This window comes from Astyanax mexicanus, chromosome 21, assembly GCF_023375975.1.
Source record: "Astyanax mexicanus isolate ESR-SI-001 chromosome 21, AstMex3_surface, whole genome shotgun sequence".
Taxonomy (NCBI): Eukaryota; Metazoa; Chordata; class Actinopteri; order Characiformes; family Acestrorhamphidae; genus Astyanax; species Astyanax mexicanus.
Genome location: NC_064428.1, coordinates 1,489,213 through 1,515,023, shown reverse-complemented (window position 1 = coordinate 1,515,023; position 25,811 = coordinate 1,489,213). Strand labels below are relative to the sequence as shown.

Below are 25,811 nucleotides of genomic sequence, written 5' to 3'. Positions count from 1 at the left end.
ACCGAGTCATATTTTTCAAAACGAAAAGTTGTAGTATATTTATCGGGTGTGTCTCTAAAGACTACAATTGATTTTATTTTTATATTTCATATTAGTACAGTACAGTAGCAATTTTTATTATTAGAAAATTAATATAAAATCAACCGAGACATATTTTTAAAAACTAAAAGTTGTTGTATGTTTATCAGGTGTGTCTCTAAAGACTACAAGTGATTTTATTTTTATATTTTATATTAGTGCATTACAGTAGCAATTTTTATAATTAAAAAATTAATATAAAATCAACCGAGACATATTTTTAAAAACTAAACGTTGTAGTATGTTTATCAGGTGTGTCTCTAAAGACTACAAGTGATTTTATTTCTATATTTCATATTAGTGCAGTACAGTAGCAATTTTTATTATTAAAAATTAATATAAAATCAACCAAATCATATTTTTCAAAAATAAAAGTTGTAGTATGTTTATCAGGTGTGTCTCTAAAGACTACAATTGATTTTATTTCTATATTTCATATTAGTACAGTACAGTAGCAATTTTTATTATTAAAATTTTTTATACAAAATCAACCAAATCATATTTTTCAAAACTAAAGGTTGTAGTATGTTTATCAGGTGTGTCTTTGAGGACTACAAGTGATTTTATTTCTATATTTCATATTAGTACAGTACAGTAGCAATTTTTAGTATAAAAAATTTAATATAAAATCAACCGAGTCATATTTTTCAAAACGAAAAGTTGTAGTATATTTATCGGGTGTGTCTCTAAAGACTACAAGTGATTTTATTTTTATATTTCATATTAGTACAGTACAGTAGCAATTTTTATTATTAGAAAATTAATATAAAATCAACCGAGACATATTTTTAAAAACTAAAAGTTGTAGTATGTTTATCAGGTGTGTCTCTAAAGACTACAAGTGATTTTTTATCAATATTTCATATTAGTACAGTACAGTAGCAATTTTATTATTAAAAAATTAATAAAAAATCAATCGAATCATATTTTTTAAAATTAAAAGTTGTAGTATGTTTATCAGGTGTGTCTCTAAAGACTACAAGTGATTTTATTTCTATATTTCATATTAGTACAGTACAGTAGCAATTTTTATTATTAAAAAAATAATATAAAATCAACCGAGTCATATTTTTCAAAATTAAAAGTTGTAGTATGTTTACCAGGTGTGTCTTTGAGGAATACAAGTGATTTTATTTCTATATTTCATATTAGTACAGTACAGTAGCAATTTTTATTATTAGAAAATTAATATAAAATCAACCGAGACATATTTTTAAAAACTAAAAGTTGTAGTATGTTTATCAGGTGTGTCTCTAAAGACTACAAGTGATTTTATTTTTATATTTTATATTAGTGCATTACAGTAGCAATTTTTATAATTAAAAAATTAATATAAAATCAACCGAGACATATTTTTAAAAACTAAACGTTGTAGTATGTTTATCAGGTGTGTCTCTAAAGACTACAAGTGATTTTATTTCTATATTTCATATTAGTGCAGTACAGTAGCAATTTTTATTATTAAAAATTAATATAAAATCAACCAAATCATATTTTTCAAAAATAAAAGTTGTAGTATGTTTATCAGGTGTGTCTCTAAAGACTACAAGTGATTTTATTTCTATATTTCATATTAGTACAGTACAGTAGCAATTTTTATTATTAAAAAAATAATATAAAATCAACCGAGTCATATTTTTCAAAATTAAAAGTTGTAGTATGTTTACCAGGTGTGTCTTTGAGGACTACAAGTGATTTTATTTCTATATTTCATATTAGTACAGTACAGTAGCAATTTTTTGTATTAAAAAATTAATATAAAATCAACCGAGTCATATTTTTCAAAAATAAAAGTTGTAGTATGTTTATCAGGTGTGTCTCTAAAGACTACAAGTGATTTTATTTCTATATTTCATATTAGTACAGTAAAGTAGCAATTTTTATTATTAAAAAATGTATAAAACATCAACCAAATCATATTTTTCAAAACTAAAGGTTGTAGTATGTTTATCAGGTGTGTCTTTGAGGACTACAAGTGATTTTATTTCTATATTTCATATTAGTACAGTACAGTAGCAATTTTTAGAATGAAAATTTAATATAAAATCAACCGAGTCATATTTTTCAAAACGAAAAGTTGTAGTATATTTATCGGGTGTGTCTCTAAAGACTACAAGTGATTTTATTTTTATATTTCATATTAGTACAGTACAGTAGCAATTTTTATTATTAGAAAATTAATATAAAATCAACCGAGACATATTTTTAAAAACTAAAAGTTGTAGTATGTTTATCAGGTGTGTCTCTAAAGACTACAAGTGATTTTATTTTTATATTTTATATTAGTGCATTACAGTAGCAATTTTTATAATTAAAAAATTAATATAAAATCAACCGAGACATATTTTTAAAAACTAAAAGTTGTAGTATGTTTATCAGGTGTGTCTCTAAAGACTACAAGTGATTTTATTTTTATATTTTATATTAGTGCATTACAGTAGCAATTTTTATAATTAAAAAATTAATATAAAATCAACCGAGACATATTTTTAAAAACTAAAAGTTGTAGTATATTTATCGGGTGTGTCTCTAAAGACTACAAGTGATTTTATTTCTATATTTCATATTAGTGCAGTACAGTAGCATTTTTTATTATTAAAAATTAATAAAAAATCAATCGAATCATATGTTTTAAAATTAAAAGTTGTAGTATGTTTATCAGGTGTGTCTCTAAAGACTACAAGTGATTTTTTATCAATATTTCATATTAGTATACAGTACAGTTGCAATTTTTAGTATTAAAAAATTAATAAAAAATCAACCGAATCATATTTTTCAAAACTAAAGGTTGTAGTATGTTTATCAGGTGTGTCTCTAAAGACTACAAGTGATTTTATTTCTATATTTCATATTAGTACAGTACAGTAGCAATTTTTATTATTAACATTTTTTATACAAAATCAACCAAATCATATTTTTCAAAACTAAAGGTTGTAGTATGTTTATCAGGTGTGTCTCTAAAGACTACAAGTGGTTTTATTTCTATATTTCATATTAGTACAGTACAGTAGCAATTTTTAGTATAAAAAATTTAATATAAAATCAACCGAGTCATATTTTTCAAAACGAAAAGTTGTAGTATATTTATCAGGTGTGTCTCTAAAGACTACAAGTGATTTTATTTTTATATTTCATATTAGTACAGTACAGTAGCAATTTTTATTATTAGAAAATTAATATAAAATCAACCGAGACATATTTTTCAAAACTAAAAGTTGTAGTATATTTATCAGGTGTGTCTCTAAAGACTACAAGTGATTTTATTTTTATATTTCATATTAGTACAGTACAGTAGCAATTTTTATTATTAGAAAATTAATATAAAATCAACCGAGACATATTTTTAAAAACTAAAGGTTGTAGTATGTTTATCAGTTGTGTCTCTAAAGACTACAAGTGATTTTATTTCTATATTTCATATTAGTACAGTAAAGTAGCAATTTTTATTATTAAAAAATGTATAAAAAATCAACCAAATCATATTTTTCAAAACTAAAGGTTGTAGTATGTTTATCAGGTGTGTCTTTGAGGACTACAAGTGATTTTATTTCTATATTTCATATTAGTACAGTACAGTAGCAATTTTTAGTATAAAAAATTTAATATAAAATCAACCGAGTCATATTTTTCAAAACGAAAAGTTGTAGTATATTTATCGGGTGTGTCTCTAAAGACTACAAGTGATTTTATTTTTATATTTCATATTAGTACAGTACAGTAGCAATTTTTATTATTAGAAAATTAATATAAAATCAACCGAGACATATTTTTAAAAACTAAAGGTTGTAGTATGTTTATCAGTTGTGTCTCTAAAGACTACAAGTGATTTTATTTCTATATTTCATATTAGTACAGTAAAGTAGCAATTTTTATTATTAAAAAATGTATAAAAAATCAACCAAATCATATTTTTCAAAACTAAAGGTTGTAGTATGTTTATCAGGTGTGTCTTTGAGGACTACAAGTGATTTTATTTCTATATTTCATATTAGTACAGTACAGTAGCAATTTTTAGTATGAAAATTTAATATAAAATCAACCGAGTCATATTTTTCAAAACGAAAAGTTGTAGTATATTTATCGGGTGTGTCTCTAAAGACTACAAGTGATTTTATTTTTATATTTCATATTAGTACAGTACAGTAGCAATTTTTATTATTAGAAAATTAATATAAAATCAACCGAGACATATTTTTAAAAACTAAAAGTTGTAGTATGTTTATCAGGTGTGTCTCTAAAGACTACAAGTGATTTTATTTCTATATTTCATATTAGTACAGTACAGTAGCAATTTTTATTATTAAAAATTAATAAAAAATCAATCGAATCATATTTTTTAAAATTAAAAGTTGTAGTATGTTTATCAGGTGTGTCTCTAAAGACTACAAGTGATTTTTTTTATCAATATTTCATATTAGTACAGTACAGTTGCAATTTTTAGTATTAAAAAATTAATAAAAAATCAACCAAATCATATTTTGCAAAACTAAAGGTTGTAGTATGTTTATCAGGTGTGTCTCTAAAGACTACAAGTGATTTTATTTCTATATTTCATATTAGTACAGTACAGTTGCAATTTTTAGTATTAAAAAATTAATAAAAAATCAACCGAATCATATTTTGCAAAACTAAAGGTTGTAGTATGTTTATCAGGTGTGTCTCTAAAGACTACAAGTGATTTTATTTCTATATTTCATATTAGTACAGTAAAGTAGCAATTTTTATTATTAAAAAATATATAAAACATCAACCAAATCATATTTTTCAAAACTAAAGGTTGTAGTATGTTTATCAGGTGTGTCTTTGAGGACTACAAGTGATTTTATTTCTATATTTCATATTAGTACAGTACAGTAGCAATTTTTAGTATGAAAATTTAATATAAAATCAACCGAGTCATATTTTTCAAAACGAAAAGTTGTAGTATATTTATCGGGTGTGTCTCTAAAGACTACAATTGATTTTATTTTTATATTTCATATTAGTACAGTACAGTAGCAATTTTTATTATTAGAAAATTAATATAAAATCAACCGAGACATATTTTTAAAAACTAAAAGTTGTTGTATGTTTATCAGGTGTGTCTCTAAAGACTACAAGTGATTTTATTTTTATATTTTATATTAGTGCATTACAGTAGCAATTTTTATAATTAAAAAATTAATATAAAATCAACCGAGACATATTTTTAAAAACTAAACGTTGTAGTATGTTTATCAGGTGTGTCTCTAAAGACTACAAGTGATTTTATTTCTATATTTCATATTAGTGCAGTACAGTAGCAATTTTTATTATTAAAAATTAATATAAAATCAACCAAATCATATTTTTCAAAAATAAAAGTTGTAGTATGTTTATCAGGTGTGTCTCTAAAGACTACAAGTGATTTTATTTCTATATTTCATATTAGTACAGTACAGTAGCAATTTTTATTATTAAATTTTTTTATACAAAATCAACCAAATCATATTTTTCAAAACTAAACGTTGTAGTATGTTTATCAGGTGTGTCTCTAAAGACTACAAGTGATTTTTATCAATATTTCATATTAGTACAGTACAGTAGCAATTTTATTATTAAAAAATTAATAAAAAATCAATCGAATCATATTTTTTTAAATTAAAAGTTGTAGTATGTTTATCAGGTGTGTCTCTAAAGACTACAAGTGATTTTATTTCTATATTTCATATTAGTACAGTACAGTAGCAATTTTTATTATTAAAAAAATAATATAAAATCAACCGAGTCATATTTTTCAAAATTAAAAGTTGTAGTATGTTTACCAGGTGTGTCTTTGAGGACTACAAGTGATTTTATTTCTATATTTCATATTAGTACAGTACAGTAGCAATTTTTTGTATTAAAAAATTAATATAAAATCAACCGAGTCATATTTTTCAAAAATAAAAGTTGTAGTATGTTTATCAGGTGTGTCTCTAAAGACTACAAGTGATTTTATTTCTATATTTCATATTAGTACAGTAAAGTAGCAATTTTTATTATTAAAAAATGTATAAAACATCAACCAAATCATATTTTTCAAAACTAAAGGTTGTAGTATGTTTATCAGGTGTGTCTTTGAGGACTACAAGTGATTTTATTTCTATATTTCATATTAGTACAGTACAGTAGCAATTTTTAGAATGAAAATTTAATATAAAATCAACCGAGTCATATTTTTCAAAACGAAAAGTTGTAGTATATTTATCGGGTGTGTCTCTAAAGACTACAAGTGATTTTATTTTTATATTTCATATTAGTACAGTACAGTAGCAATTTTTATTATTAGAAAATTAATATAAAATCAACCGAGACATATTTTTAAAAACTAAAAGTTGTAGTATGTTTATCAGGTGTGTCTCTAAAGACTACAAGTGATTTTATTTTTATATTTTATATTAGTGCATTACAGTAGCAATTTTTATAATTAAAAAATTAATATAAAATCAACCGAGACATATTTTTAAAAACTAAAAGTTGTAGTATGTTTATCAGGTGTGTCTCTAAAGACTACAAGTGATTTTATTTTTATATTTTATATTAGTGCATTACAGTAGCAATTTTTATAATTAAAAAATTAATATAAAATCAACCGAGACATATTTTTAAAAACTAAAAGTTGTAGTATATTTATCGGGTGTGTCTCTAAAGACTACAAGTGATTTTATTTCTATATTTCATATTAGTGCAGTACAGTAGCATTTTTTATTATTAAAAATTAATAAAAAATCAATCGAATCATATTTTGCAAAACTAAAGGTTGTAGTATGTTTATCAGGTGTGTCTCTAAAGACTACAAGTGATTTTATTTCTATATTTCATATTAGTACAGTACAGTTGCAATTTTTAGTATTAAAAAATTAATAAAAAATCAACCGAATCATATTTTTCAAAACTAAAGGTTGTAGTATGTTTATCAGGTGTGTCTCTAAAGACTACAAGTGATTTTATTTCTATATTTCATATTAGTACAGTAAAGTAGCAATTTTTATTATTAAAAAATGTATAAAACATCAACCAAATCATATTTTTTCAAAACTAAAGGTTGTAGTATGTTTATCAGGTGTGTCTTTGAGGACTACAAGTGATTTTATTTCTATATTTCATATTAGTACAGTACAGTAGCAATTTTTAGTATAAAAAATTTAATATAAAATCAACCGAGTCATATTTTTCAAAACGAAAAGTTGTAGTATATTTATCGGGTGTGTCTCTAAAGACTACAAGTGATTTTATTTTTATATTTCATATTAGTACAGTACAGTAGCAATTTTTATTATTAGAAAATTAATATAAAATCAACCGAGACATATTTTTAAAAACTAAAAGTTGTAGTATGTTTATCAGGTGTGTCTCTAAAGACTACAAGTGATTTTATTTCTATATTTCATATTAGTGCAGTACAGTAGCAATTTTTATTATTAAAAATTAATAAAAAATCAATCGAATCATATTTTTTAAAATTAAAAGTTGTAGTATGTTTATCAGGTGTGTCTCTAAAGACTACAAGTGATTTTTTTTATCAATATTTCATATTAGTACAGTACAGTTGCAATTTTTAGTATTAAAAAATTAATAAAAAATCAACCAAATCATATTTTGCAAAACTAAAGGTTGTAGTATGTTTATCAGGTGTGTCTCTAAAGACTACAAGTGATTTTATTTCTATATTTCATATTAGTACAGTACAGTTGCAATTTTTAGTATTAAAAAATTAATAAAAAATCAACCGAATCATATTTTGCAAAACTAAAGGTTGTAGTATGTTTATCAGGTGTGTCTCTAAAGACTACAAGTGATTTTATTTCTATATTTCATATTAGTACAGTAAAGTAGCAATTTTTATTATTAAAAAATATATAAAACATCAACCAAATCATATTTTTCAAAACTAAAGGTTGTAGTATGTTTATCAGGTGTGTCTTTGAGGACTACAAGTGATTTTATTTCTATATTTCATATTAGTACAGTACAGTAGCAATTTTTAGTATGAAAATTTAATATAAAATCAACCGAGTCATATTTTTCAAAACGAAAAGTTGTAGTATATTTATCGGGTGTGTCTCTAAAGACTACAATTGATTTTATTTTTATATTTCATATTAGTACAGTACAGTAGCAATTTTTATTATTAGAAAATTAATATAAAATCAACCGAGACATATTTTTAAAAACTAAAAGTTGTTGTATGTTTATCAGGTGTGTCTCTAAAGACTACAAGTGATTTTATTTTTATATTTTATATTAGTGCATTACAGTAGCAATTTTTATAATTAAAAAATTAATATAAAATCAACCGAGACATATTTTTAAAAACTAAACGTTGTAGTATGTTTATCAGGTGTGTCTCTAAAGACTACAAGTGATTTTATTTCTATATTTCATATTAGTGCAGTACAGTAGCAATTTTTATTATTAAAAATTAATATAAAATCAACCAAATCATATTTTTCAAAAATAAAAGTTGTAGTATGTTTATCAGGTGTGTCTCTAAAGACTACAAGTGATTTTATTTCTATATTTCATATTAGTACAGTACAGTAGCAATTTTTATTATTAAAATTTTTTATACAAAATCAACCAAATCATATTTTTCAAAACTAAAGGTTGTAGTATGTTTATCAGGTGTGTCTTTGAGGACTACAAGTGATTTTATTTCTATATTTCATATTAGTACAGTACAGTAGCAATTTTTAGTATAAAAAATTTAATATAAAATCAACCGAGTCATATTTTTCAAAACGAAAAGTTGTAGTATATTTATCGGGTGTGTCTCTAAAGACTACAAGTGATTTTATTTTTATATTTCATATTAGTACAGTACAGTAGCAATTTTTATTATTAGAAAATTAATATAAAATCAACCGAGACATATTTTTAAAAACTAAAAGTTGTAGTATGTTTATCAGGTGTGTCTCTAAAGACTACAAGTGATTTTTTATCAATATTTCATATTAGTACAGTACAGTAGCAATTTTATTATTAAAAAATTAATAAAAAATCAATCGAATCATATTTTTTAAAATTAAAAGTTGTAGTATGTTTATCAGGTGTGTCTCTAAAGACTACAAGTGATTTTATTTCTATATTTCATATTAGTACAGTACAGTAGCAATTTTTATTATTAAAAAAATAATATAAAATCAACCGAGTCATATTTTTCAAAATTAAAAGTTGTAGTATGTTTACCAGGTGTGTCTTTGAGGACTACAAGTGATTTTATTTCTATATTTCATATTAGTACAGTACAGTAGCAATTTTTATTATTAGAAAATTAATATAAAATCAACCGAGACATATTTTTAAAAACTAAAAGTTGTAGTATGTTTATCAGGTGTGTCTCTAAAGACTACAAGTGATTTTATTTTTATATTTTATATTAGTGCATTACAGTAGCAATTTTTATAATTAAAAAATTAATATAAAATCAACCGAGACATATTTTTAAAAACTAAACGTTGTAGTATGTTTATCAGGTGTGTCTCTAAAGACTACAAGTGATTTTATTTCTATATTTCATATTAGTGCAGTACAGTAGCAATTTTTATTATTAAAAATTAATATAAAATCAACCAAATCATATTTTTCAAAAATAAAAGTTGTAGTATGTTTATCAGGTGTGTCTCTAAAGACTACAAGTGATTTTATTTCTATATTTCATATTAGTACAGTACAGTAGCAATTTTTATTATTAAAAAAATAATATAAAATCAACCGAGTCATATTTTTCAAAATTAAAAGTTGTAGTATGTTTACCAGGTGTGTCTTTGAGGACTACAAGTGATTTTATTTCTATATTTCATATTAGTACAGTACAGTAGCAATTTTTTGTATTAAAAAATTAATATAAAATCAACCGAGTCATATTTTTCAAAAATAAAAGTTGTAGTATGTTTATCAGGTGTGTCTCTAAAGACTACAAGTGATTTTATTTCTATATTTCATATTAGTACAGTAAAGTAGCAATTTTTATTATTAAAAAATGTATAAAACATCAACCAAATCATATTTTTCAAAACTAAAGGTTGTAGTATGTTTATCAGGTGTGTCTTTGAGGACTACAAGTGATTTTATTTCTATATTTCATATTAGTACAGTACAGTAGCAATTTTTAGAATGAAAATTTAATATAAAATCAACCGAGTCATATTTTTCAAAACGAAAAGTTGTAGTATATTTATCGGGTGTGTCTCTAAAGACTACAAGTGATTTTATTTTTATATTTCATATTAGTACAGTACAGTAGCAATTTTTATTATTAGAAAATTAATATAAAATCAACCGAGACATATTTTTAAAAACTAAAAGTTGTAGTATGTTTATCAGGTGTGTCTCTAAAGACTACAAGTGATTTTATTTTTATATTTTATATTAGTGCATTACAGTAGCAATTTTTATAATTAAAAAATTAATATAAAATCAACCGAGACATATTTTTAAAAACTAAAAGTTGTAGTATGTTTATCAGGTGTGTCTCTAAAGACTACAAGTGATTTTATTTTTATATTTTATATTAGTGCATTACAGTAGCAATTTTTATAATTAAAAAATTAATATAAAATCAACCGAGACATATTTTTAAAAACTAAAAGTTGTAGTATATTTATCGGGTGTGTCTCTAAAGACTACAAGTGATTTTATTTCTATATTTCATATTAGTGCAGTACAGTAGCATTTTTTATTATTAAAAATTAATAAAAAATCAATCGAATCATATTTTGCAAAACTAAAGGTTGTAGTATGTTTATCAGGTGTGTCTCTAAAGACTACAAGTGATTTTATTTCTATATTTCATATTAGTACAGTACAGTTGCAATTTTTAGTATTAAAAAATTAATAAAAAATCAACCGAATCATATTTTTCAAAACTAAAGGTTGTAGTATGTTTATCAGGTGTGTCTCTAAAGACTACAAGTGATTTTATTTCTATATTTCATATTAGTACAGTAAAGTAGCAATTTTTATTATTAAAAAATGTATAAAACATCAACCAAATCATATTTTTTCAAAACTAAAGGTTGTAGTATGTTTATCAGGTGTGTCTTTGAGGACTACAAGTGATTTTATTTCTATATTTCATATTAGTACAGTACAGTAGCAATTTTTAGTATAAAAAATTTAATATAAAATCAACCGAGTCATATTTTTCAAAACGAAAAGTTGTAGTATATTTATCGGGTGTGTCTCTAAAGACTACAAGTGATTTTATTTTTATATTTCATATTAGTACAGTACAGTAGCAATTTTTATTATTAGAAAATTAATATAAAATCAACCGAGACATATTTTTAAAAACTAAAAGTTGTAGTATGTTAATCAGGTGTGTCTCTAAAGACTACAAGTGATTTTATTTTTATATTTTATATTAGTGCATTACAGTAGCAATTTTTATAATTAAAAAATTAATATAAAATCAACCGAGACATATTTTTAAAAACTAAACGTTGTAGTATGTTTATCAGGTGTGTCTCTAAAGACTACAAGTGATTTTATTTCTATATTTCATATTAGTGCAGTACAGTAGCAATTTTTATTATTAAAAATTAATATAAAATCAACCAAATCATATTTTTCAAAAATAAAAGTTGTAGTATGTTTTTCAGGTGTGTCTCTAAAGACTACGTATGATTTTTTTATCTATATTTCATATGGGCGTGTTATAGTAGAAATGCATTAAACGGCGCTGTGAATGTTTACGTTTTTAATCAGGGTCCGTACTTTGCAGACGGTCCCTTAACAGCTTCAGCGCCCGCTGCAGCGATTCCTGCCATTTTCAGTAAATATTCTCGGAGAAACAGAAAGGTTGGGTGTTTTCAGAAAATCTGACGTTTGTAGTTTGTTCTCTGTTCTTCTGTGGTTTGGAAAATGTAATTTGGGAGAGTTTAGGACATTGCCTGTGAGCAAGAGAACGGCCGAAAGGCGAATCTCCGCTGAATATCGAATATCAAACTAACTTTACTCCGCTAGCGCAAACACATAACACCATGCATGCTGACATAAGATGATTTTAGCAACGCCTCATCACCAGGTTTTCACGTCATTTTGGGTTTAAAACATGGAAGTCAGATGACAGGGGTTCAGAGCATATCGGGGAACGGTCAACGACCGCTCTTTTGTGTTCTCCTGGTTCCAGCTTTTGTAATAAATACTTGTTTTGCTTTCAACTTCACTCCATCTGTCTGAGACTCCTCTATTCAACGAACACGTAAGGGAGTTGTAGCCCAGGCGAGAGGTGGGTGCGGACCCACCTTTCAATTTTCATTTCTACAACAGTATTTAGTAAAATATACAGCATAACAGACTCTCTATCTGTTAAAAACTATAAAACACAAAGACAGAGGAGAATGCTGCCCTCAGGGTTTTCTAACAGAAACAGTGAGAGTTAGGAAAAAAGATGGAAAGTGCTTCCTTTCTGTGTGTTTATATACTAACCCCTCACTCGTGCTGAAGTTAACCTTAATTTACACGAAACGTGGATTAACACGGCTAACGTGCGTTACCCATTAGTTTATTAGAATGTAAAAAGCAGTGAAAGCATCTTAGCTAATGATGACAGATTGCACAGATCCCTTTTACACCTAAACATCGCTAACTTTAAACTGGAGACAAGCTAATCTAACTAGCAGCAAACAGAGCAGCGTTTACCTGCCTTCAGAAATCTGAACAAGCTCACCTCTCTAAATATCTTGGAGACGCATGCCTCATATTTAAAAGGTGAGTTTTCCAGTGTAGCGCCGCTGAATAGTATAAATGAAGTTTATCCAGTAAATGGGAGAGAAGGAGCCGCTATGTGAGGAGTTCAGAGTGGAGGGGCTCGGGGGGTGGGGCGGAGGGGGATGGTGGAGAGGGGAGGGGAGGGGTTGTACTGGGCTGAGCAGCAGTTCAGCGTGCTGCCTGATCTCGTGCTGCGCCTTTTCACAACGCTACTTAAACGGGAAATAGAAAATTTAGTTTATCGAATTTCTCGCCCCGACTTATCGAGATATATAGTTTCCTCGATAACTATCGATATCGTTTTATCGCCCAGCACTAATATATATGTGTGTGTGTGTGTGTGTGTGTGTGTGTGTGTGTGTGTATGTATTTATGTATATGTCTGTGCGTATCTGTGTGGGAGTGTGTCAGTGAACTGATCCTGTCCTGTTGACCTGTTTCTGTATTGAAATGATGCCACAATTGTTTTAAATTTTATTGTTTGTATATTATTTGTAAATAAAATAAAATATACAGGTTGTGGGTATAGCTTTTTAATGTTTATTGTTATGTATATGTTCTGTTAATGAAAATATTAATATTAGTAATTCGTTTTTAATATTGTATTTATTGCTAATGTCGTTTTTCTTCTTATTTCTGTATTAAACAGATATTATTATTATTATTATTATTATTTATTTATTTATTTATTTATTTGCTATTAAGATGCACACACCTACCCTCACCACAGATGCAGTGTAGTGCTATGGTGTTCACAGTAATTCTTATAGAGTAGAATTAGAAGCCTATTCTGTATATCCATAATTTACTACTCTGTCGTCCTCTGGTGGCTTACATACCTATAATATGCCTCTTGTGGGTGTTTTTGAGACACCTCACATTTATCATGTGGTCAAGATGCAGCTTCTGCCAACAAAATGTAATAACAAAAACAAATACCATATATGTATTTTTTTATTTATGTTGTACAATATGTTATGAAATAATTGTATTCAATTTTAAATTAATTGAATAATTAAAATAAATCTATTTAAATTAGATGTGGCCGACAGCAAAAACGTTTTTTGCATTTACTGACCTTTTTTCTTAAAGTCATTTTTTTCTTTATTTAGTTGAGTAGTTCTTGCTTCTAATAATATGGATTAGAACATTACTCAAATAGGGCTATTCACTGTATACCTGTAAATCTAGCTCTTCACAACTTTACAACTGATGCTCTTAAACACATCAAGAGACAAGAAATTCAAGTAACTCGAGTAACTCTTGATGAGGCACAGCTGTTAACTGAAAGCCTCTTCTGGTGACTCTACCTCATAAAGCTGACTGAGAAAATGCAGCAATGTGCATTTATTTATTAATAGTTGTTTCTATTTATTTGTCAATGCAGGCTGGACGTAATGATAAGGTGGCTGATCCTAGAGTGGCGAGTCTAATGATGGACCTTGAAAAAGCCCGTAAGCAGCTTACAGGTATGTGGAATGCTGTATAATTCATGTTTCTGGTGTCAGTAGATTTAAGGGTTTAATAGATAGATTTTTGCATCCTTTCTCTCTTTCTATAGACCTACAATCGAGGCAGTGTGTGGACGGATCAGTAAAGCTCTGCAGTTCTTCTACTGTCCAGCAGGGGGTCAGCGTGACTAAACCTGCACTGGAGGACACAGTGAAAACACTAACGCAACACCTGAAAGAAAAACGACTGGAACTAAACCTGCCAGAGTGTTTACAGGTACAGATATTACACTCAGTAGCCACTGCTGGATACATTTCTAATTGCCATAATGATGGTAGGCCCGCAAGTGGATAAATATATAGCTACTTATTTTCCTTTTTGTGTGTGTGTAGGACATGTCTTTGGATCAGCTGGCTCTAGAGAAGATGACGCTGCAGAAGAGTCTGCTTTACTACGAGAGTCTTCATGGCAGACCGGTAAGCGACCACAGACATTTCCAATACATTCACACCATGTTGTCCCAAGTGCTCGGTCCTGCTGCTATGCGCTCTATAACTTCAGACAAATTTGACCGTTCCTAATGTGCCACCCAATTCTTAATACAAGCTATGGTCATCTCACACCTCGACTACTGCAATGGAATGCCCATGCTACTGCACCCCACTGCTCACTGAGTGATTTAGAGTGGTATAAAGCCCCCCAGCATTGAGCAGTGGAGCAGTGTAAGTGGAAATGATGGTTCTAAATCTAGTACTTTTATCTGTGTGTCCTGTTCAGAGATCAAAAGAGGAGAGGAGTGTGATGAGAGATCTGTATGATCGCTATCATTTGGTGAAGCAGGCGTTCTACTCATCAAACAGACAGACCAGTACTATGGTAAGCCTCCCTTTCTCAGTCTCCCACATGCACAGATATGTACACCAATGAACCAAAACATTATGAACACTTAATGATGTATTATGGAAAGAAGTAAAAAAAAAGTGTTAACTAAAGGGACAGCTTGGGAACACCCACACCTAAGATGTAAGTAGTTATCTTGTGAGGGCAGTTGAACAATGGCCAGCTCACTTATGCCAAGGCAGTCGGATTTACAATTAAATTCAATTCAATTCAATTTAATCAAAAAAACTAAAACTTATTGTTAAAGCTAGCTTCTCCAAAGGTGGAAAAGATGAAATAGAGTGAAAAACTCTAACTTGTTCCCTAAACATAAGTGAGCTATAAAATGACTGAAAAAAGACTTTTGTTTAACTACTCTAGCAGACTCTAGTAACCTTAAGTTAGAAAAAAAAAACTTGTCACTAACATTGTCTTATCTTAGAACTAAGACACGTTTTAAAACTTGTCTATTCAGGTGAAATTTAAGGTGGAACGGTGGAAAGATAGAATGTATAACCTGAAAACTTGTTTGCTAAACATAAGCGAGATATAAATTTATTGACACATCTAAACATAGAAAATAAGAACATCAGAATAACTGAATTTGATTGCTGTGTAGGCCTACACTACACTGGGATGGGTGTGTGTGTGTGTGTGTGTGTGTGTTTGTTTTGTTGCAGAGTGGGGATAAGGGCTTGGATAAATTGATCCAGCAGACACTTTGTAGCACTTTGCCGACACAAGAGGCCAGTAATCCTGCCTTCATCTCGCAGCTGGAGGAGATCAAAATGACAACAGCTCAGACAAACAACACACACTCCGTCAACAGGTACACACACACACACACACACACACACACACGCCTGTACACACAGAATTAAACAAAGCACACATTACAAACTTGTATAGATGATTTCTGTGTGTGTGTGTGTGTGTGTGTGTGTGTAGGGCTGAGATACTAATGCAACTGAAAGAAACCAGGGTAGAGAAGAGACGGCACAGGAAGATTCTGAAAGAGTTTGAGGAGACGGTTCTCTTGAAGACTGGCAGGTCTGTCTCATCCACAACTCCAATATTTATCTCATATGAATACAGAAATGCATTTTCTCATAAAAGACTTAACAGAAAGTACTTATGAAGAGTGATTGGTTGGTTAGAATTAAACATATTTTTTAAATTGTTTTTTTAATTGGTAAGTATTGGTGAAAGCATTGAATGCAATCCGATCTCCACAGCAATGCTCTAAAATCTAGTACCCTTGATTTCAGAAGAAAACAATAGTAGTGAAAGCATTGCAGATAATGTGACCATATTTAATTACTTTATTTTCATATTTTTCAAGTGTATCCAGACCTACTGTACTGTACTACTTTACTATGGATAAAATAAAACAAAACCCCTCTTTTTAAAAAGTGTTCTGTTTCTACAGATCACTTTCTTCAATAAAAAGCTTAGAACATTGACTCGTGTGAACAGACAAAAGGAAAGCATCAAACAGCTCAGCCAAAGAAAAATAACAGAAGTTGGCCAGAGAAACCGTATGAGAGCTGTGACTAAAAGAAAATATTAATATTTAATCAATAATAAACAGGCTTAATGACCATGAAAAAACAGTTATTCGTTGCCGCCCTACCTCCCATTACCAAAATAATAATACCGTAACAAAAACAATGTAAAAAAAAAAAATACCACAGTGTAGAATATTTAGTGCTTACCTGCAAACATAAAACATACAGCTACAGTAAATAACCAAATCTGAACCTGAACCTGAACTTTTAGCATTTAAAAAATATAACACTGTTATTGTGTATGATACGATACGGCACACTGGTCATTTTGACTAAAGCCCAGCCTGAGGTCCACTTGTTGTTAGTAACTATAAAAGTTACCATAACTGTACGAAAAAGGACACAGCTCTCATTCAGACATAGCTTTTATTGAACAGTCACATTAGTTGTTTTTGTTTGTTTCAGGAACACATCAAGTAACTCAAAACAGAAAAAAACATTCACAGAACAGCAACTGCCAAAGGATATGACGGTGTGAAGCCCACCACCCAGAGAGAAGGAGGAGGAGAGATTGATAGATAGATAGATGGATAGATATGTTTAAACAGACAGGGTGGCTTCTTTGTATAATACATACAGTATGTACAGCTTGTTTAAAGGTTCAGTCTGAATCGTCTCTATACACAGCTATCGGAGTAAGGCAATAACGACGAGCAAACGAGTGCCGCTTATAGATCCCTCTCTCTCTATTTTTTCTATTCTTTACTGCAGGAGCGCACAGAGAGAGGACCGGGTTCCCATGGCGGCGGAATACGACCGCTACGAAACTCTGAAAGCCAGGCTAAAGTTGCTGAAAAGGATGCTGGGACAGACACACACTGTGAAAGCAGCCGGGTGAGCGAGGCTTTAGCCCCTGCCGTGCTGAAGACTGGAGCGTATTTGTTGACGGACTGTAATTTTGTAATTTTAAGAGATACTGTTTGTTGTCTTTGCAGCGCTTTATAATTATTTATGAAAAATGTTATCAGTGGCAAATATGCAATCACGTTGTTTTTAAAAAAAATGAAAAAGAGTACTTTTGTATAAATTATTTTGTATTACCAAAGGCTAAATGTTGCACAGCTCATTTCACAGTGACCACAACTGGCAAAGAGAGTATCAAAATGACCACCGTATGGTAATCCTAATCCCATATGAAATGGAGTTTTCAGAGCTGATGTCTGTCAATGCTGCTGCTACAAGATGGCTGCTGTTAGCGTAATGTTGTATACAATTCACTGTCACGCTAAAACCTTGTGTCTCCATTTTTGCATTTCCCACTTTTTTGACATAATGTAAGTCTGAAAATTTTTCGTAATATTTTATCAGATTTCATGAGAAATAGACGAATAAAATTGCTAAAAATGATTTTGAATTTTAATTTTTACTGTTCTAGCCTTTTTTGTGCAGGTGTGTTTAATAAAATGTTGTTTTATATAACCGAAAATATTTTATTTTTTATAGCTGTAAATGAATGGAATGTGCCACTAGTTACGCTTCAGTGTCACTATTTGGCAACTTAAATTAAACCAAAACCTAGAATCAAATACTGACATTAATACTAATAACACAGTTTAAAAGCACATATCTGAGAAAAAACATAAGCTAACAGCTAAAATGTTAGCTTAACATTTTTTTCCCTAGTGGCTTTAAGATACTGTACATACATATTTTTCATTTTACTACTGTTATTTTAACAAGAAAGTGTTGAAGAAATTAAATGGAATGAAATCCCTACATTTTGCAGCCTTGGTATTGGTCCATTTTTTATGAAATTCTGATACAATATAAATGAAAAGATTCTCATTATGTCAAAAAGTGAAGAATGTTTTTTGTGTGACAGTGCAGATATTCAGGTGAATCACTGACATTTTTAATTGAACTGATTTCAAAAACTTAGCAGTTGATCAACAGTATATAAAGTGATTAAGCCGTAGTTAATTGATGTACAATTTATCAGTAATAATAATAAAAGAACAAAGCATCTCTACAGTAAGGCTTTGATGCACAGAACCGAATTTGTGCAGCCGCAACAAACTCATATTGGCCACAAAATGAACATTTCTGCTTAAAGAAATGTAGAATTAGATCAAATTTCCCCAGGTGAATTGGCTGTTGTGTTTTCTGTTTAATATCCTCACCTCCACGTACGCAGTAACTGGGTTGATTCGTGTTGTCTCTGCCGCGTGTTCAGGTGCGTGTTCAGGTGCGTGTTAAGCACAGTTCGGCTAAACGTTTCTCACCGCGATACCTTTGGCATACAATAGCACAGCTTTGAGGGTCTGCAAACGTCAAAAAAGTTTTTAACAAGATTACAACTATTTCACAATGAACATGCACAAAAAAAATCACTGTTGGGCAGTCCAACACAACACCTCTCCTCACACTCACACACACACACACACACACACACACACATAATGCACAAGGTTTCATTCTTACAAAATATAAAATAAAAACAACTTTCAGATAAAGTAAAACAGCAATTTTCATAAACATACAAAAAAAAGAAAAATGAAGACTGATTAAAGGAGAACTGTGTAAGAACAGTGAAAAGGCATAAAATCAGTGAAACAACCGATGAAATACTGTAAGAGGAAAGCCTGCAGAATGTGCTGCTTTTCTGATTAGAGATTAAAGAAGAATTTAAATTACTGCATAATTTAATAGTTTAAGTTGAACTCTGGTGTGAAATGGTCTTGGATTGTAATGAAACATGATAATGAGTACAAAGATTTGTCGAATGGCCTACCTATGTTCTCCCCCAGCATTCCCGAAATACAGTGCTTTTAGCCAATGCTTCCAACAGGCTTACAATACTAGTAATGGGGGCATAACATTACCAATGCTAACTATTTGTACACCATTAACAGAAATGAACTCTATAGGAGTGCATGAATTTTAGCTGTTACAGTTGTTGAAAGTATTTTTAATATTCATGCTTTTTTCACTGAATATCTGTTCCCCTTATCTTACCTATTCAATTGTGCCCATCAGTCAAATTATCATCATATTAATTTCAAGATGGCGTCGTCCGGAGAACTGTCTTAATGAACTCTGTGTATAAACAGTGTTTTAATAAACTAACTGTGCACTTTCAAAGCTCTCATTTTAGTTCAGTTCCTCATTTTAAATGTCAAGGCCTTAATCAAGTGTGGAGATACTTTGAGTTTGTTAATGGTGTAAAAAATAGTGATTTCTTTGCATGGGTATACCCTTACTACTAGCATCGTTAGCCTTCTGGGAGCATCGGCTCAAAGCACTATATTTGGGAATACTGGGGGAGAAAGGAGGTGGGCTATTCAACAAAAGCTCATACTCGTTACCATGTTTCACTATAAACCAAGTGAATTTGACACAGGATTTCTCCCTTTAAGTTGTAAACAGTCATTCTGAGTGAGGTTTGGTGTAAAACACTGTTCTGTTTGACCGTAGAGGTGAATGAAAGCAGAGGGCTGAAGCTCTAAAACTGTATATATTTATTCTTCACAGAAAAAATGACCTCTAATAGTTAATAATCCAACTGCCTGATGCCTCACACACAGTTTTACCAGAATTCTGAGGTCTAAAGTCTTGGGCCTATAATGTGATTTTAAAACTGCATATCATTAAACTGCTGAATGGAATCATGCAGGGCATTGTACAACAGAAACAACGGTTCAGATTTACCACAGTTTTACCCTCGACAAAATATATAAACTCACACTATACACTTAAACACTAAAAGTACACTGTTTTTTTCTCTCTCTTACACAGCCATTTTGTGTATTGTGTACATTTTGGCTTGATTTAAGTAATTTGATCTACTGTCTAAGTGTCTTATTCCATTGGCAGATCTTTTTGCTTGTTTCAAACTGTATTTCTTAACCAAGACTAAAATATATGTTATTTCTTGAAAAAAAGTCAATTACCTTCCAGTGCACTAAGATTCGTTTAGAAGGTAAAATCACTAAAAGCAAAATTAGAAATAACACATTGATTCTTAGGATATTACTACAAGTATTAAAATAAGATATATTAGATATTATGAGACTATATTTAATACCATTTCACTTGCTAAGATTGCTAAGAAGACATTTTCTGCAGTGCTTCAGCAGTCCATGGCTATATTAGTGTTGTTGAAAGCACAGTTTCACATCAAACCTCCACTCTGAATGACTCTATTGACATCTCATACACTAAAGTATGGAAGAAATTAGCAGAATCAAAGTAGAATTCTACTGCAAGCCCTGTTTTTCACTATATTAATAATGGAGAGACTTCAATCAATATTTTTTGTTTGTTTGTTTCCAGATAAAGCTTGAAAAAAAACATTATTACCTGATAAAATCTGAGTTAAACTTAAGCAGGTAGTGAAGATGAACAGATAAGGCTGAGTTTTATTCAGATCCAGGTTGTCTGTTTTCTTTCTTCTCTTTTCTCTTTTTTTTTTAAAGAATATAAGTGGCTTACAGTCAGGACAGGGGTGATAAAAGATGGTTTTAAAGTTGCATTCTTTCTACTCTTCTTCACTTCTTTTCCGTTTTTGCAGAGAGGATTTTGGGAGCAGGCAGGAACGGAACAGTTGGCTTCAGTAACGTCCGTAGGTTAAAGGCCTCGACTTGGAGCCCATTAAGACACACAATGTGAAACAGAAGCATCCAGGAATGATATGTGTGGTGTCCTTCATTTATTTCTCTTCTTATAAACTTTCTGGGCCACGGCATCACTGGTGTTCTCCTTTTGGAGTCCATTCAGAAGTTCTTCAGCGTTGGTTTGCAGTCTGAACCAAAACAGCTAACCGGATAGCCGGTAGCTAGCAGGAGGGGGGTCTTGAGGATGTGGCAGAATTAAGGGGGTTGGAAAACATCAGCATGAACAAGCTGTGTTTCTGTGTGTGGGTCCATGTTATGTAGCGTAATGTTAGAAATCAGAAATCAGGTTTCTATTCTGTTGTGTTTCTTAATATTAATATTTTTTCCTTAAAATTTTATTAATAATAACAAATTGTAGCTGTGCTATAATAAAGGTGAAATCTCTACATTTACATAAATTTAGGTTATATGTCAGCTTCTGACAGCCAAGGCTAGCAAACCAAGCTAAAGTTAAATGTTTTAGGTGTGTGTGGGATTTTAAAATTGCAATTACATTGAAGTTTCATTTTAGATAAGGTATTCATCTTTACACAAAAAAAAAAACAGGTTGATATTCCCAAAATCCATCTTTTTTCCAGAATTTGTGATTTTAAACACTCCCATTCAGAATTGTTTACAGTGATGGTGAATGGAGACAGATGTCTGAACCTTTAATAGCTCCAGTTTTTAAACCAAGTGGTTGAGAGTGCACTCCCTGATGCCTGAGGCTAGAACCCCATTCATTATCCTGCATTAACATGGGTTCTGGTTGATCTGATCACAAATTACTGCCAAAACTCATAGTCTTTCATACCTGGTATTTTAAATGCATCTCCTGTGAGCGCTTATGATTCGATTTCTGGAGGCTGGAGGAGGCAGCACCCTTTACGATGAGAGTCTCCCATTTTCTTTGTATCGAGTCCTCAGCCCAAATTGAGATTTTGTAGCACCAAGTTTTGCGTGTGAACAGGCCCTAAAATGTTCCAAATCTGAATCCTTTTTTGTACTTTAATCCCATTTACACCTGGTCCCTTTCTGCATATCTGAAAAAGTCTAAACACACTCAAGGCACATTTAAAACAGATACAAAACCAATCATTTAAATAAATCACTTCAGGTGATCTAAGATGCATCAGTAATAACTGCTACACAGCAAGCAAATTTGCATATTCTGTCCAATACAGCAATCAGGATTCAGTTCTACTAACCAGAGACCTGTCCAAGTGTATATACATGTGACTAAAATTGTATCAGAGTACTATTTACATACTAGTACAATGAAGAGACCAGGTGTAAACAGGGTATTTTTGTGATTCTTGTGTTATGTATAGAATGTACTGTATGTTTAAATCCAATTATGGTGTAGGGAGACATGCAGGAAAACAGGTGTTAACAATAGTTTACCAGACAGTTTTTCTCATTTTTTTACTATTTTACATCAGCAGTTTATATCTTCAAAACTTAGCTAAATAAAACAGCTATATTTTATTTGTGTTGTAGTTATACCACACTTTTCCATTCCCCACCACTGTAAAGAAATTAAGAGTTGGCATGTTTCTCTACAATTAACCACAATTTCGGATCAAAATGTACTCTAAATGACTTTAAATTATTGGATTTAAGAGAATGCACTGTGCAGAAATTTGGAAAAATAGTTGCAACAATTGGCTAATAAATTCCTCTAATTTACAGTACGTTTGCATTTGTTTAGTGTAGCCTGCGCTAATAAACTCTGTAACCTTGTTTTAAGCAGTATTAGCAGTGCATACTAATAGTTAGTACCTCTCTCACCAGTGTTGCAGCTCTAATGATGTGTGTGGTCAGATTTCTTGAAAACAGTTAGTTAGTAGGTCCATTCTAATTTTGCGAATGACTGCGATACAGTATTAGTGTCCCTCATAGTAATGGTGTTGTTAGCATCCTATGCTAATTTTGCCGCTCTTATGTGTGTATGTGTGTGTGTCTATGTGTGTTCTGAGGTTTGGATACAGTTAGTTAGCAGGTTTATGTTGAGAGTTGATGTGGATGTGTTAGTCCAGGTTAGAGGTTTAGACATGAGGGTAACTGGTTAATAAGTCCAGCTTGAGTGTGCACGAGTGCTAGCCTGTGTAGCGCCCCATGCTAATGTTGCAGCTTCTAGGGTGAGGACACAGTTGGTTAGTGTGTTTGGGATGAATCTGTTTATGTTGTGATGACTTAGTCCATGCTAATGTTAGAGTAATGATAAGAGTTCTTGAGGTGTGTCATTAGGTCCAGCTCAATTTTGTGTGCGTCCGCTAGCTTTCCACATTAGCGCCCCACGCTAATGTTGCAGACCTTGCAGCTTGGATCTTTCTTTGCGTTGACGGTGGACAGGCTCATGAGCTGATGTCCGCTGATCTGAGCCACGCTGCCCCGTGCCAGCTCCACAGGATCTGTGTAGATAATCTCCAGGATGACGTCTTGTGCATGCCGAAACTCCACGCGCCCGTCTGGGCCACACACGCGCGTCAGGAAGCGGTTATCGGTCACGTCGAGCTCAGGCAGGCGCTCGCTGCAGTAGATGTCCCCTGGGGAGCCTCGCGGTGCCAGGACCAGGATGACGTAGTGGTAGGCCGTATACATGCAGTAGAAGTCGCCAAAGTAGGCCCGTGTGTCTGCAGTGAAAAGCTCCCCAGCCGGGATCTGGAAGCGGTAGCGACCGTACGGCGAGTCCTGTGGTGGCTGGCCCGTGTTAAACTCGGTGTTGCAGCTGAAGAAGATGCCCTCCAGCTTTCCACTCAAAGGAGAGCCATGGCTGCCACTGTTGTCCTTCACAGATGGAAGCATTCGACCACCCTGTGAGTCTCTGTAAAGAAAACATGACTAGTTTTGGTACAGATCTTAATATGGACATGAGATCTACTTGTGTGCCTAAACCAAAATTTGTACATTTTTACCATATTTTTGCATTGAATGGTCTAATTTGCAAATTGATGTGCCAGCTCATACATGTTCCCTACATGTATAAATGTAATATTTTGTTACTTCTTAGTGCTTAGTTCTAGAATATTAAGTTGACAAAATACATGGGCTCGCAGAAGTATTCATACCCCTTGAACGTTTTCAGATTCTGTCACCTTAAAACCACAAACTTAAATGTATTTTATTGAGATTTTAAGCCACAGTTTAACACAATGTACCACATAATTGTAAAGTAGAATGGAACTTCTGCATGGTTTTCAAAATTTTCATCAAATAAAATTTGGAAATTGTGATGTGCAAAAGCATTCATTTCCAAACTGTAGAATAACTCTAGATGGAGAGTGTCTGTTGTGGCGTGAGGAGGCGGGGGAGTTGTGGGTCCGCCCCACGCCAGAGCGCAAAGCCGTGCCTGTCTCACCTGGCCCGCATGAGGGCTGATTAGGCCGCCAGTTGAGACAGGCATATAAAAACTCAGCCATCATTGGGGAGAACTTACGCTGGGGAGCTGAGGGCTGAGGCTGCGCGGACGCTAAAACAAGAAAAACTAAGTAATTTAACAGACTCTAGAGCCCCATTGGGCGAGCTATGTTTATTTAAGTTTATTCTGGGTGTGGTGGAGGGCATTTTTGAAAATAAAGGTACGTTTTGAGTTTCATTTACTCCCCGTGTCTGTGTTCTCTGTGTGCTTCCTCCTTCTGGGTCACTGTGGTCACGCCCCTTACCCCAGGGGCCTACCACACTGTGAACAGCAATTTTCATGTCTTGCCACAGAAGCTCAATGGGATTTAGGTCAGAACTTTGTGTTAGAACTTTTAACACATTATTATTTTTTGATCTAAATCATTCCACTGTAGCTCTAGCTGTATGTTTAGGGTCATTGTCTTGCTGGAAGGTGAATCTCCTTCCCAGTCTCAAGCGTTTTGCAGCCTTCAACAGGTTTTCTTCTGGGATCGTCCGGTATTCAACTCCATCCATCTTCCCCACCCATTAACTCTGACCAACTTCCCTGTGACTGCTAAAGAAAAGCATCCCATCAGCATAATGCTGCCACCACCATGCTTCACAGTGGGAATGGTGTGTTCGGGGTGATGAGCAGTGTTACTTTTTTGGTATTTTGGGTGGCCATGGCCTTGGTAGGTTTGCAATTGTAGAATACATTTTCGGGTTCATTTTTTTGGATGGATTGAACAGTGCTCCTTGACATGCTCAATGCTTGGGATATGTTTTTATAGCCTAATCCTGCTTTAATCTTCTCCACAACTTTATTTCTGACCTGTCTGGTGAGTTCCTTGGTCTTTACTATGCTGTTTGTTCTCTAGTGTTTTCTAAGAAACCAGAGGCCTTCTGGTTCTAAGAATCTAAGAGGCTTAACAGAACAGCTGTGTTTATACTGAGACTAAATTACACACAGCTAGACTCTATTAACTAATTAAGTGACTTCTGAGGGCAATTGATCGCACTGGACTTCATGGATTTGTGTTTGTCTACCATTTAATATCTCAATAAAATACATTTAAGTTTGTGGTTGTAGACTGACAAAATGTGAAAAGTTTTTTTTTTTTCTTTTGCAAGACCCTGGATTTAT

General features: G+C 31.4%; 2 protein-coding genes across 3 annotated transcripts in view; both read right to left on the bottom strand.

The window, feature by feature from the left end:
* LOC125785702 (centromere-associated protein E-like) overlaps positions 1 to 25,811 on the bottom strand; it is a 169,506-nt gene that overhangs the window by 28,728 nt on the left and 114,967 nt on the right. The gene's annotated exons all lie outside the window — the stretch shown is intronic.
* Positions 17,039 to 25,811, bottom strand: part of LOC125785715 (phytanoyl-CoA hydroxylase-interacting protein-like) — a 40,427-nt gene continuing 31,654 nt past the window's right edge. The window contains exon 6 of the mRNA XM_049469783.1: positions 17,039 to 24,110. Within this exon, the coding sequence (XP_049325740.1) occupies positions 23,573 to 24,110 (538 nt within the window). The 3' untranslated portion in view covers positions 17,039 to 23,572. The remainder of the gene's footprint in view (positions 24,111 to 25,811) is intronic.